The sequence below is a fragment of the Nuphar pumila genome, chromosome 7 (assembly GCF_984573655.1).
Source record: "Nuphar pumila chromosome 7, dmNupPumi1.hap1.1, whole genome shotgun sequence".
Lineage (NCBI taxonomy): Eukaryota > Viridiplantae > Streptophyta > Magnoliopsida > Nymphaeales > Nymphaeaceae > Nuphar > Nuphar pumila.
Window position 1 is genome coordinate 94,676,652 of NC_143255.1, and position 13,337 is coordinate 94,689,988.

The 13,337-nt window shown below is 38.6% G+C and overlaps 1 protein-coding gene across 1 annotated transcript; it reads right to left on the bottom strand.

Moving 5' to 3' along the window:
- Positions 1-217: 217 nt before the first annotated feature.
- Positions 218-12,381, bottom strand: LOC149832523 (uncharacterized). The gene is made up of 7 exons (XM_090014553.1): positions 12,183-12,381; positions 10,009-10,388; positions 8,855-8,933; positions 8,015-8,106; positions 7,752-7,927; positions 2,993-3,073; positions 218-423 (listed from the first exon to the last, which is right to left on the bottom strand). Exons 1-7 carry the CDS (start codon positions 12,346-12,348, stop codon positions 375-377), a joined length of 1,023 nt encoding a protein of 340 aa, XP_089870679.1. The 5' UTR covers positions 12,349-12,381; the 3' UTR covers positions 218-374.
- Positions 12,382-13,337: the final 956 nt, after the last annotated feature.

A 13,337-nucleotide genomic window follows, 5' to 3' on the forward strand; every position in this document is an offset into this window, starting at 1 on the left:
CTCCCACATGTGGGCCGAGTCCAACCTCACCGACTCTTGATCATCAATGACTAGGTGTCAAGCTTCCTTGACCCAAAAAAACATCCATGGCAACTGTTTTCAAAGAATTTTATATGTAAACCTTTTTTAAGCATTCGAGTTGTCTTATAAGGACCATATGGGTGGGCCGATTATCCAGTATCATATAAAGGCATTTAAACAGGACAAGCACAATTCCAGAATAATATCATCTCATTTCCAAGTAGGAAGTTTTCGATCAAACAGAAAGAATATAAATATTCTGTTATACAAGTAAAATTCCTCACCCGAAAAGGAAAAAAACACTCTTCTATCAAAATTACAGAATACAACAGCCCCAATGCCTTGCAAAACCATTAGATAACGTTTACCGTTTGAGTAGTAGCACCTCTTTGACCGTTACACCTACAAAAGAATGAAGTTCTGATTATGACAGGATCATTAGAGAGAGAGAGAGGTGTTAAGAATAAACTAAAAAATGGGACTATCCCTGGGCACGCAAGTATATGCTGAAGGATGCCAATGCAGAACCAAAAATTAATGCAGTTACAGTTCAAACCGCATTAGCCTTTGCATATTTAAAATGAAATCAACTCAGCGGAAAAAGTTCGTGAAATTTTAGATTTAATTATTGTACTAACTCTGGTTTGGAGCTCCATGAAGTCTACAGTGAAGTAATCTTCAGATACATATAAGAGACAACACGTTATGATGCAACTGTACTTTTAATAGCTCATGATATTGTAGAATCCTTCCAAGATAACTGAATCAGGAACGATAGGTACCATACCTCAACCTGTCCTAATCATTATTAGGTTATGCTGGCAGCGTGGTAGCCTGTATCGAGCAGACTGACATTTAAGGGAAATATGTTTTATTTTACTATTTTTCTGATAATCATACAAAGATAAAGGGCAACCAGATGGCACTTTCCCTTTCTCTTTCCAAGTTTAACTGATGAATCCCAAGCAGTTTAGCAATGGCAAGGCACCCATCAAGGCACCGCACATGATCCACAGGCTCCAGAGCAATGTTGATCGAATAATCACATGCTTTTTCACTCACATACTCACTGTTCTTGAAGAACTTGTCGTGTGACTCATGTAAATTAGGAGTCCATGGTCTCATCTCATCAAGATAAGAAATGATTTGATATATGTGAAACAATATGTTTGGATTCTAGAACAAAAAGAGTAAGTTCTGAAATCTAAAGTTTTACCAATGATAAGTCTTAAGGCAAAATCATTCAAAAGAATAAGCCATTTGGGAGGGCGAAGATGAGATAAAAATATTCACATCTATTTTAAGTACATGAAATTTAGATGACTATTCTTTGAAGGAGAGAGAGCTCATCTCAAGATAAGAAACCATTTGATATATGTGAAAGTCAGTTCGGATTCTAGAACAAAAAGAGTAAGTTCTGTGATCCAAAGTTTTACCATTGATAAGTTTTATGGCAATATCATTCAAAAGAATAAGCCATTTGACGTGAAGATGAGATAAAAGTAAAGCATCCACATCTATTTTAGGATACATGAAATTTAGATGACTAAATTTCTTTAGAGAGAAAAATGTGATATAACAATCCAACTCAACCCATTTATAAGCCCCAATTTTATTCCAATCATAGTATTTTTTTGAAAAAAATAACTAATGTCCTATTTATCCAGTGTAGCAAGGGATGCCCAGAAAGATGATTTTTAACAATAAAAAAAATTTTAAATCAAAGAAATACTTAAGCTTTAGAGATGTGTAATCTTGGACATAGCGCTCTGAAATTTAGTTTACTAGATTTACTTACTAATACCTACTTAAAGATAAAATTAACTTTTAATCATTCAAAACAAAAGTTACTCAACTTTTGAAAACTCTACTCAGCTGTATTCATGTGACATAGATCATTACATATTGGCCCTACCCAAAATTTCCAAGCATTATAAGTAGGGTCTTGAAAAAATTCACATATGGTGTATGTTAACAATACCCCTGGTTGTCTCTGCACCTGTACCTCCCTCCAAATGTGGTTCCCTTAGCTTCTCCATATCATGGTCACAAATTGCCGAGTCAAACTTGGTGACTCAGTCATTCCCTGGGTGAAGACTTGTTCAAGTCATGGTCAAGTTAGCCAAGTTTTGGCAAGACTCGTTGGAGTCATAGAATGACTCAGCCGAGTGTGTGTGTGTATAGAGAGAGAGAGAGTAATGAAAACCTACCCACTAAAAAACATGACAAACCTACCCACCACACGTATTGTTGGATTTTTGGTAATTTTTCAAAATTCTGACCGTTCAGATGTGATCCATATGATTGCTTTTATAAGAATTAGTTCTTGGAGCATTTGATTCCGATGCATGGATAGGTTTTTATAAGTTTCAAAAATCAACGGCATACAATTTTCATAAATTTTCAAGGCTCCAAATACCATTTTTCTATCCAAAATACATGATCCAAGTGTTGATTTCTAGTAAATCAATCATGTTGAACACATCTGTACAGTCGGAATTTTGAAAAAAACACCAAAATTTTTCCATTGGGTAGGTTTGGCATGTAATACATATACTTTGTATACATATGTATATTATAATACACATCATATGTAACAATTAGAAATACAACATAGACAAACATATATACAATTACATATTCTATAGAAAATATAAAGTCACATTGGCTCAGCCGAGTCACCCAGTTGACCCACGCCAAGTCGAGTGGCGAGACACTGGGTTTTATAACTAAGCACCCTAGGGAGACTTCTTGTGTGCCCAATTGAGCAACTGTTGTCCTCTGATGCCAAGACCTCACCTTCACGTAACCATATAGAAAGAGGGTTTTGCCATCAGCTCTAATGAGTTACTTGATATTTGCAATTCTCACTTTTAAATAACATTTCAGCCCTCAGACGCATCCATTATAATGAAATTATAATATCACATTCATATGAATATGTTAATTATTACAGAAGATAGAGACAAACCTGTTACAATGCAGTCTAGACGCGAAATTGTGATTATTGCAATTTGTACACATCCAATCTCCATCTCGCCATTGTTTTGCACTGTTGAGTTAAAAATATGAATTACATAGGCTCAAACAACCATTCTCCATCTTAGACAATGTAACAACAATAATCGAGAGATACGAGAAAACTTAAAGATTATATGTTTCACTAAATAAGTCAAAGAGTGTAACCAAATAATGTTCCTATGGCATCCCATATAGAATAATATTCATTGGCATAACTCGCTCAGAGATCATGTCCAATACTGTGTCATCAATAATAAAAGCATTGGAAGCAACACCTTTTTTTTATCATCACATAAACAAAAACAAAGTAGCTTATGAAGGCAATAATCATACAGGTAAGCACGATTAGAGAACAGTGAAAAGTATACCTGGTCCATGACTTATGGTTAAGTGAAGGGTATGTTAGCTTTTCTAATTATCCATATCGCATGATTCCAATAATATGAATATTTTTGAACTTTATGTATATTAGTCTGACAATGGAAAGGTGGAGAGAAAAGAGAGCGGGGATCCACAAAGATATTGTCCCGCTGTGTGTTATCACAATTTACTTTTGAACATCGTCTAAGGGATGTTGATGGTGTCATTCAACCTTATGAATCAATCCATAAGATTCAAACACTGATTTTGCCATTCAGAAAGATCACATGAAAAATAGCAGACATGGAAATCTATTTTTATCTGACAAGTGCCTGTAATTTCTTTCGGAAAATCTATCTGCTCAAATGACCTATAAAATAGAAGAGCTCTATGCTCCAGGAGAATCACCTCCAATGACCTACTGCTACCACAGTGAAACCATATTTGGATGGACATTGGTGCTGACCCCTATTCTCCACAGTTGTCTCATCATGCAGCAAACAAGACCCTTAATTTTAGCATTTGATATGTAACTCTGAACCAGCCTCAGATATATAGTGATTAGTGAATAAAGAATCCATATCAAATGTTTGTGTTCTTGGACAGGTGCATGAGAGCACGTTTGAATCGCGGGCCCCACGTGCATCTGTGCACCCACGCAAATATGTGATGCACTGACAGAATATTGGTGTGTTTTTCAGATGGTTATTTGACATGTCGCTGTTCCATGCCCCCCCCCCACCCACCCACAGAACAGTGTGGAGAACGGACACTCTCGGATAAAAAAAATCAAATTTGGGGGGCACATCATGGTCAGGGAAGGACAGTGCATCCTGTCCACGCGTGCCCGCAATTCAAATGCACTCTGAATTGTCAAAAAGGGATGCCCTTTGTCTACACGAATTAATGGAACATGAAAATAAGCACCTGAAGTATCAATAAAACAAATAAATTAGTTGTGAATCAAACCGACGGTGAGGAGAAGCAGATTAAGTCAAATGATGGGTGACATTCCCAATCTAAATTGTGATTAAGATGCACCGCATGTCCTATTTAAGTCCCACAATAAAAGGGTTAATGGAAAAGTCAGTGCAGTTAACTCCCATTTTTTTTGTTTTGCCCTCTCTCTCTCTCTCTCTCTCTCTCTCTCTCTCTCTCTCTCTCTCTCTCTCTCTCTCTCTCTCTCTCTCTCTGTGAAAACCAGCTAGCTACGGACGGCACCTTCTCTGGCGTGCCGGAGATGACCGTGACCTACATCCACAAGTTTTGCTTTGAGAAACCCTTCACCCTGAACGCCTATTTCGTCTACAGCGGCTCTACTTGCTTGCTGCGGTTAGACACCAACAAAAAGGGATATTCTGGTTTGAAGTCGCAGGCTCAAACTCTCAAAACTCTAGCTCATGTACTGGAAAAAGTGCCGACCCCAAGTGAGCATTTGGAACATGTTCTGATCCCTGCTGCGTCTACACTGTCTGCGGCTCCCTTGGGGTATGTACCAGTGACCTGGAAGGCGTCTGTACCTGCCTCGCCAGGTTTCAGCTGGGATGTCGGAGACCATTCCGCCGGTTGTCGCCACTCATCGGTTGTTGATGACGGGGGACAAATTTGTCACTGTTGCCTCCACCGTCGCTGTCGCTGGTGTCACGGGAGAATCATGCCAGATGTCCTGCCTAAAGAACCTCTCTTGCATTGTCGTGAGCCACAATGAGGCGACCTGCTGGTGCCGGAATATGTACGCTCTGGTGCTCAGTCTTGTGAATTCGACAGCCAGCGGGGAGGAGGGAGGATTTTGTATGAAGGGAAAGAGGATCGCCGGAAAACTCAGAGTGGTGGGCAGAGAGAGAGAGAGGTGGGAAATGAAAAAAATGGGGTTAACAGCGATGGCAGCTCCATTACACCCTCTTTTTTAGTGGGACCCAGTTAGGACATGTGGTGTGTTCTGGTGGCATTTTAGTTTGGGAATGTCACCCACTGTTTGACCTGATCTGCTCTGGAAGTGAGTGCACTCACCATAAAGCATCGCAATATGTTGAAATGGTGTTCCAGCAAGAAATGGGCAATAATACCTTTCTCAGCCTTTTTGCTAAGATCAAATGTGTGGCAATTAAATGACACAAGCAGCTAATAGATGGCCTCAGCAAGGTGAAGACTGCAAGAAAGGATTAGTTTGAAGCAAATTGAGAAAGCAAAAGGGATTCAAACAAAGGTTTGACCAGTCAACAAAAGCAAGTGCATATACATACAGAGTAGAGGGACTAAGGGTAGAGTTCTAGGACTGAAAAAAAATAAAGAAAGAAGAGTTCAAAATTCTCAATGTTATTACAGATTGAAAGCTTAAGCCACTAAAAAGTGTCTTCTATTTTGGTGTAAAATAAAGGGAAAGGCATCGTGAATACAAACACAATACATCTAAAAATTCAGCAAGATGACAGCAGTAAATCGGCCAATAAAACACAGTTTGTATGAGACTTCCAACAAACCTGTGTCACAGCTGGCACCAGCCAATTAGAGGGAAAGCATACATCTAGAAAACATCACAACATGGAAAGCAATGCCGGGGCTAGATTTACAAAGCTATAGAGCAATCATTACAGTAGATACAATAGTAGAAAGATGTGCAGTGCAGAAACCAAGTGCATCTTTTAAAAATTGGCAACCATTCAGACAGCAGGCCCACCTCCTCTCAAGTATAACGTTTCTCTCCATAGTTTAGTTATCAGTGAATCCTGTTTCGGTCTTTCTTATTAATATTTAATCATGTCCAACTATCTCCGCTTATATTCAATCATCTCCAACTATCTCTGCTTGTTTTTTCATTTCAAATCTAGGATATGATAGAAATCATCACTACTTGTTTATTGAGCTAACAATCATGCGGAGGCTTCCCTGAAACACTGTATGATGTATGAACACCCATCACAATCTTTTCAAACAAGGTCCATACAAGATAAGAATTCATTGTTATGTTGTCTCAAGTTGGTTTCTTCCACATTACTAGCATGACTACATCTTCAATGAAAAAAGGCTGAAAAATATTGCAGCTTCCATGTGTTGCACAGCATACTAGCCAAAAAAGCTGTTAAACACAGCAACATGAAAATAAAGTTTTGGTTGCAAAAATATTCACCAGTATCATTCTTGCAATAATATCAGCAAGCATTTTCACTGGGAGAGTTTAAAAATAAGTGATTTTTCTATGGAACATAACAAACTTTGAAAAAAGAAAATCTAAAAGAATTAAAAAATTATTTTTGGAGATGAATTTTGGAAAAATATTGTGATAGCAATATTTTGTCATTTTTTATTTCTTTTCAACATAAACCCTTTGAAAACGTGATATTTAGTGATTATGGGAACGAATGTTTGCATGGGCCTTACTCCGCATCATTTGCATATAGTTGTAGCTTTAAAATGAACAATTAACTCCATTTCATTGTTGCATAAACTTATACTCCTCAGCAGTAAGCATTTGATTGCAGAAGCAGATACAAAATGTCCAAGTTGGCATCATAACTCTCTGTAAAAAAGACTACTGATTTGTTTTGTTGTGCAAGAAGTGGACATGAAATTACAAACAGAAGAAAACTAAACACAGCAGCAATAAATAAAAGTGACTGCTTTAAGGCAAGGGCATCATCCTCACTAACAGAAGTTATCAACAAAATCCCATAATTTAGTTTGTAACATATTATATAAAATAAATGAATAATCATGGTATTATTATCCACTGAGTCAAGTAAACATCTGAAAGAAGTTTCATTAGAAGTTAAAAAATGGGACAGGAATAATTTGCAAAGGTTTGAATCAATTACACATGCAAAAACCTAAAAGAAGATGGGTTTAAACAAAGACACACACATATGACTGCTCAGAAAGAATTCACACACACACACACACACACACACACACACACACACACACACACACACACATATGCATGATTAGTTGTGTGAAGCACATTTTCATATGTATATACATGTGCATTCATTAACATGTAAGCACACTTCATTGACTAGATTTACTTCTATCTAAGCAGTCCTCACCTTCCACACTTAAAAACGACAATCCATTTCATTTATCCAAAATATAGAACCAACATTAATGACATTGGAAGCAAACCATATGCTATCAATAATGGAATACTCGTAAATTTTACAAAATACACTTAATGAGATAAGACAATCTAGTGGTATAAACAGACATATAGTTACAGCATTTATTGAAATAACACAGTAATCATCAAAAACTTGGTACGAGGTTGTTTAAATTATCATCCTCATAAAAACAAGGAAATGGTGTCAATTAATCAGACATCACCATGAAATCAGATAACAAGAAGCTTTAATTACCCTTTTCCCAGAATTGTTGGAATTGTCACCATCTGTGGTGACTGCACATGCATATGCAAATTAGGAACAGCTGCAGAGCTTCCAGCAGAAAGTGTGGCATACAAATTGGGTGTTTGATCAGTACTTGATCCAGCCATTTGGGCAAACCCTCCATATGAAACTTGCTGGCCGTTTGTCTATTTTTTTTGGTGGGAGGGCAGAAAGGTGTTAGAAAAAGTATCAACTCTTAAAGTCAATCATAAAAATATAATGCTCGTGAATACCAGGATTTGGTTGTTTGCATCCCCTGCATTCAGTCGCTTGCTATCCCAGCTATTAACAAATTCTTCTGATGCAAGACGCTTTGTTCCCAATGCTACAATATCAAAATTTGTCACACCATGAATAATACATCAACTGATGTAGAGAGAGAGAGAGAGAGAGAGAGCAAAACAATGAAACGACAGGCAAGCAATGGCTGAATCAAGAGCATTTTGCATCATACCAAAGTCATAAAAAAGGTAAAACCAAATAGATAAAGGTATGAGGGCTGTCAACATGCTGGATCCGGGTCAGGTCCAGATAAATCAAAACCCGGATAACATGGTTCGCATAGAATGGATATAATTGGTTCCCCATTTAATTCCACTTGCCAGATCCCATCCTGATCTGACACTAAAATCGGGCAGAGAAGGACAAAATGTATAACCATGTAAACACTACCATTTTTATGCGAGAAAGATGAAAGACCCAGATGTAGTATTCTAAGGTGAGTAATTCTCAAAATCCTTGTGACATAACTCAAACTTTTAACACGATAAAAGGAAAAAAAAAGTTTAGTTGTAGACGGACAGGATCATACTTTCTTGTCATTCTAATAACAATATTAAGTTGCACTACAAGACCTGTTGCCTTAAAACAAGACCAACTACATGAAGGCAACCTGCCAGTACTTTCTCAATCTCTCTAGCAGCACCAGCACCATGGACAAGATCAAAGTCCTCGATGTGAATAAATGACGGCACAGAACATGAAACTACATATTCTATGATCCATGCTACAATAATATGTAATCCCAACCCCATAAATCCTTCAGCATCTGAATAAATAGTTTAAAATTTTACCAGGAAACAAATTGGTAGCTGCAGGACCAGCTGTTGAAGAGGGTATGCCAGATGGCAAAGAAGCATTACATTTTTTACACTGCACATGTTAAGAGTAACGGTGTCAGCAACTTAGTGACTAGCAAAAGGAGGACATTACAAAAGCAAACCCAAAATACCAGCTCCAGTGGTAACAAGGCCTGGTTTGATGAAGACTAGAAAGTTAACTAGGGAAAGGGTGGATATGAAATGCAGATTTTGTGTTTTAGCTTCAAACTCAGCTGCAGACAATTGACACAATGGATATGAATTGCAAATATTAAGGTAGGATTTTCTTTGTTGTGCATGTATATGAACCCTTTCTCATGGAAGTTTGATGCACCAATCTAGTTTCTCACAAACATTATGAAGTGATATCTTTGAGCACTTGGATACTAGTTAAACCATTAGATGATAAACTTAATTTTCTGATATTTATTGCCAGTAAATACAATGACCTGCATGAACTCCAAGTTGAGACTGATTGAGTTTGAGTCACAAGTCACGTTATGGCATCTTTCTTCTTGTTATAAACATCTACTTTTGACCTTCTTAATAAGGAATTTGATTTTTTTTTTCTTTTACACATCTGATTCTACTTTTTGAACTTTTATACAAGACTTATAACAAAGGGGACTTCACCAAGTTAGTTGCACCCAGTTGTAACTAGGAAAGCTGCATCTTGATTTGGCTGAAGTTGAAAAACTCATTTGTGGCTCAGCTAAAGACATTATCACTCATTCTGATAGAAAATCTTGGAAATGGTTCAGTAACTGTTTTTCCATTCTTTTGAACTCAGAAGTTGAAGACTAACTCAGAAAAATTGGCATTTCAAGAGAAGTTTCAGACCTAATATGTCTGTACCAGAAAATATAAATACATTCATCCAGTTTTATAATACCACAAACAGTGGAGGACCTAGAACAAAAACTTGAATTTTAAAAAAGAAAAAATCAAGTGCTTTCTTCCCACACATGAATTGAGTTGCAAACACCATCAGACCCCAAAAGAAACAAGGCAAAGAGCATTCCCACCAACCTAGAAACCTTAACAAGACAAAGAATAGAAACACTATATCCAGTTCAAATAGTTCATAAATGATCAAGAAGATATACACTAACAGGCAACCTAATTACCTGAGCACGAGAAGAGTAATTATGGAAGCCACAGTTACAAATCCAGTCCCCATTACGCCATCCTTTAGGAACCACAAGAAGCTGGTTCGTATTGTTCATGTATCCACCACTACTATTTCCACCAAATGACCAAGAAGATGTTGTCTGAAGTCCATACGTATTATCAGCACCTAATGGCCAACCAGCCCCTGTTGATAGTGTCTGCTGAAATTCAGATTCATTCATCTTTAGCCCTGGTCCTCCCTGGGTCCTGGCAAAATAATATGCATGAGTTGGGACAGAAGCTCCAGCCATTGCAATTGCTGGCATTGCTGCCACCTCCTTTGGTTGCCCGCATTTTTTGCACTTCTCCCTTGAAGCATAATTGTTGTTGCTGCAACCTATTGATCCATAGATCCAACACCCAACCAATGTTGCAGCCAGCAAAGAGAAGGGCACCAAGAACACGCACACCATCCCAAATCACACACATACACAAAAAAAAAGAACAGTCATATGGTCAATCAAGGTGATTATATGTCTCATAATCTCTTGTTTTGATAAATAAATTATCAAAGGGAAAAAAATCATGTTAATCAACCAACTTTTTCGCATAGATAAACCTATCATGAACATGTGTCAAATTCATCAGTTACAAACATCAAACAAACATACAGTTTGCTGCCTTCACCAGCTAAAATTACAAAAAGGACAAATCATTTATATCTATTTCTGGAGGCAAGAGCAAATCAATTAATGTATGCATTGGTAAAATCCAAGATAAGGTTCTAGAGAAGCTTGGTCGCAAAATCATAAGCATTGAATGCAACAAAGAAAACTGTTATCTGTTCAGCAAATTTTGAGAGGAGAACAAGAGTAACCAGTCATTGCTGGGGTCGCACAAATGAATTTTCTCAAACTACTGTAATGGCTATGAATTTATCGACTCAGTCTATAACATGAATTGAATTTCATACATGATGACAGTCAGTCAAATTTAAATGAATCAATAGAACAATTAGAATAAGCTGTAACGTTGATATAGCGAATTAAGTGTAAAGTATTTGTTCCAACTCTCCGTCTTCAAGAAACCTTCAAGTAAAACTAAATCAGGCATCATGGAACTTTTCCCTCATCTCAAGGGAATCAGTCAACAAGGAACAAGCGGGTTTTATGCAGCCAGATCAAGAAGCTGTAAACATACTCCAGGTTGCTACTTCCAAACATCTCCTTTCATCCGAAGAAACAAAATGATGCACCTAATGCACAGCCAGCCTCTTTTCCTCCGTGCCGATTCCTGAAACATCCCCACCAAAACGTATGGGTAACAAGGTATTAAGCCATTTGAATTAACCAAAAAATAATTTTTGGGACAAAATTTATCATTCAGGACATGGATATCCAGCACAGTTTCTGGCCGGCTTGCAAGAAGTTCCAACACACACCGTCATAGAAGCTGGCACAATCCAACATGGAACAGAAGTAAGCATGGGCAGTGCACCTGATTAAATTCAGATATACTTCTACTTTCAGCCAAAATTTTGGTTAGCTTCAAATTGAGAAAATCCAACTCTACAGAACCTTAAGTACGAGCCACAGTTCGTACGTGAACTCTAACACTTTCTCGTATCACAAAACACTTGATTCTTTAGTTCCATTTTTTCGCTTAATTTTCCTCAATCTTCCGCTCAATCATACTAAGTTAGTCCAACTACAGTGTTCAAACTTCAAAATCAACTTAGATCGTCCAAAAAAAAAAATAGTCGCATCAATATTACAACCCTGTGCCCATTAACGTACCAATTAGCTAATAGCAACCATCTCTGAACAATCACTCACTCCACTCCGTACAAAAAAGAACGAGGGTTGCATGTTACTTCATAAATTACGCCATGACTACACAAATCACTCGAGAACTTCATCAACCCTAAACTAAATCCAACACTACTGCCCCAATTATCAGATAAAGAAATCGATATTCTCTGTCGCGTGTCTCAAACCAAACTCACACAAACTAACGAACATAAAATTCAAATTCGATATCGACACAGAATCAAACATCCGAAATTACCAATAAAACTCAAAGCGCCTCGACTAAGAGACACAATTGAGCGAAAAAAATCAGGAATCATCGGGCAAGAAAAAAACGGAAAAACGGCCGGCGGTATCGATCGACGAAAGGGAAAGAGACGAACCAGAGCAGATCCAGTCGCCGATCCGCGGGAGCCATTTGGAGTCGGAGGGCGTCTTGGTGTCGACGAGGAGGCGCGGCTGCTTGCATCGGTTGCAGAACGATCGGAAGGCGTAGTTGCGGTTCTGGCAACCACCGCACTCCCAATCCCCCTCTCTCCCCTCCCCCATTTCTTCTTCTTCTTCTTCTTCTTCTTCTTCTTCTCAGGGTTAGGTTTTCTGCAGAAACGGCGAGAGGTGGAGGGATGAAATCCCTTTTTATACGCGCAGCCTCGACCGGGTCTGGATCAATGTTGTTCATATCCAAACCGAACTCTTCCGGATCCGGGCGAACTAGGATATCCGGTACGAGTCCGATAATCAATATGTTGTTTCCGGATATGGATCTTTTAAGTGAAACTCGAATGTACATTGGGATCAGATTCGGATCTGTTCGATCTGATTGCTTTCGGACTCGGATCTAGAATTGATTCGAATCAAAACTGACCCGATTGCATTTTTTCACCTGCTTTTGTTCCTTTTTTTTCTTATCCAATATTACCACGTAGTTTGGATTCAGATTCAACATTACCTCCTATAATTTGATTGCATTTAGATCTAGAGTTGGAGCTATTGTTTACATTTTAGAACCAGATTTGGATTTGGCAAGATCTGCCTTGAATCTGACCCATTTACACCCCTACGATCGTCAAATCCGCTTCCAATGTTTACAGGTAGGGCTGGCATTGGATAAACTACTGAGTTTTTTTTTATAAGCTACAAAACACATCTATAGATAAAAATGTTTAAACAAATATATGTTTTATACTAAATAAATCATAGAGATGAAATCTACTTAGGGATGGCAGTGGACCGGGGGAAAGCGGGGCCGCCCCCGCCTCGCCCCGTTTGGACCGGGGATGAAGGGTATGAAACGGGGATGGAGGCGGGGACGAAGGTTAAAATCCATCCCCGTCCGGGGGTGGAGGCGGGGATGGACTGGCACGTTCCCCCGCCCTGCCCCGCCCCATCCCCGCCCCGGCCCCGCCCCGGCCCATCCCCGTCCCGGCCCCGCCCCATCCCCGCCCCCAACCCTTTATATTTTTACTGTTTACTAACCCTAACTCCCTTCCCTAATTTCCTAACCCTGGAGCCGCCGAGCCGGGCCGTCGCCTCTTCCC

Bases quoted from the DNA above. Each gene is read 5' to 3' on its own strand.
- LOC149832523 (XM_090014553.1), bottom strand. From the start codon at position 12,348: ATGGGGGAGGGGAGAGAGGGGGATTGGGAGTGCGGTGGTTGCCAGAAC. The intron at 8,934-10,008 runs GTAATTAGGTTG...TAACATGTGCAG, and splicing joins ATTACTCTTCTCGTGCTCAG to TGTAAAAAATGTAATGCTTC. The intron at 424-2,992 runs GTTTGTCTCTAT...ATTCTTTTGTAG, and splicing joins TCTAGACTGCATTGTAACAG to GTGTAACGGTCAAAGAGGTG.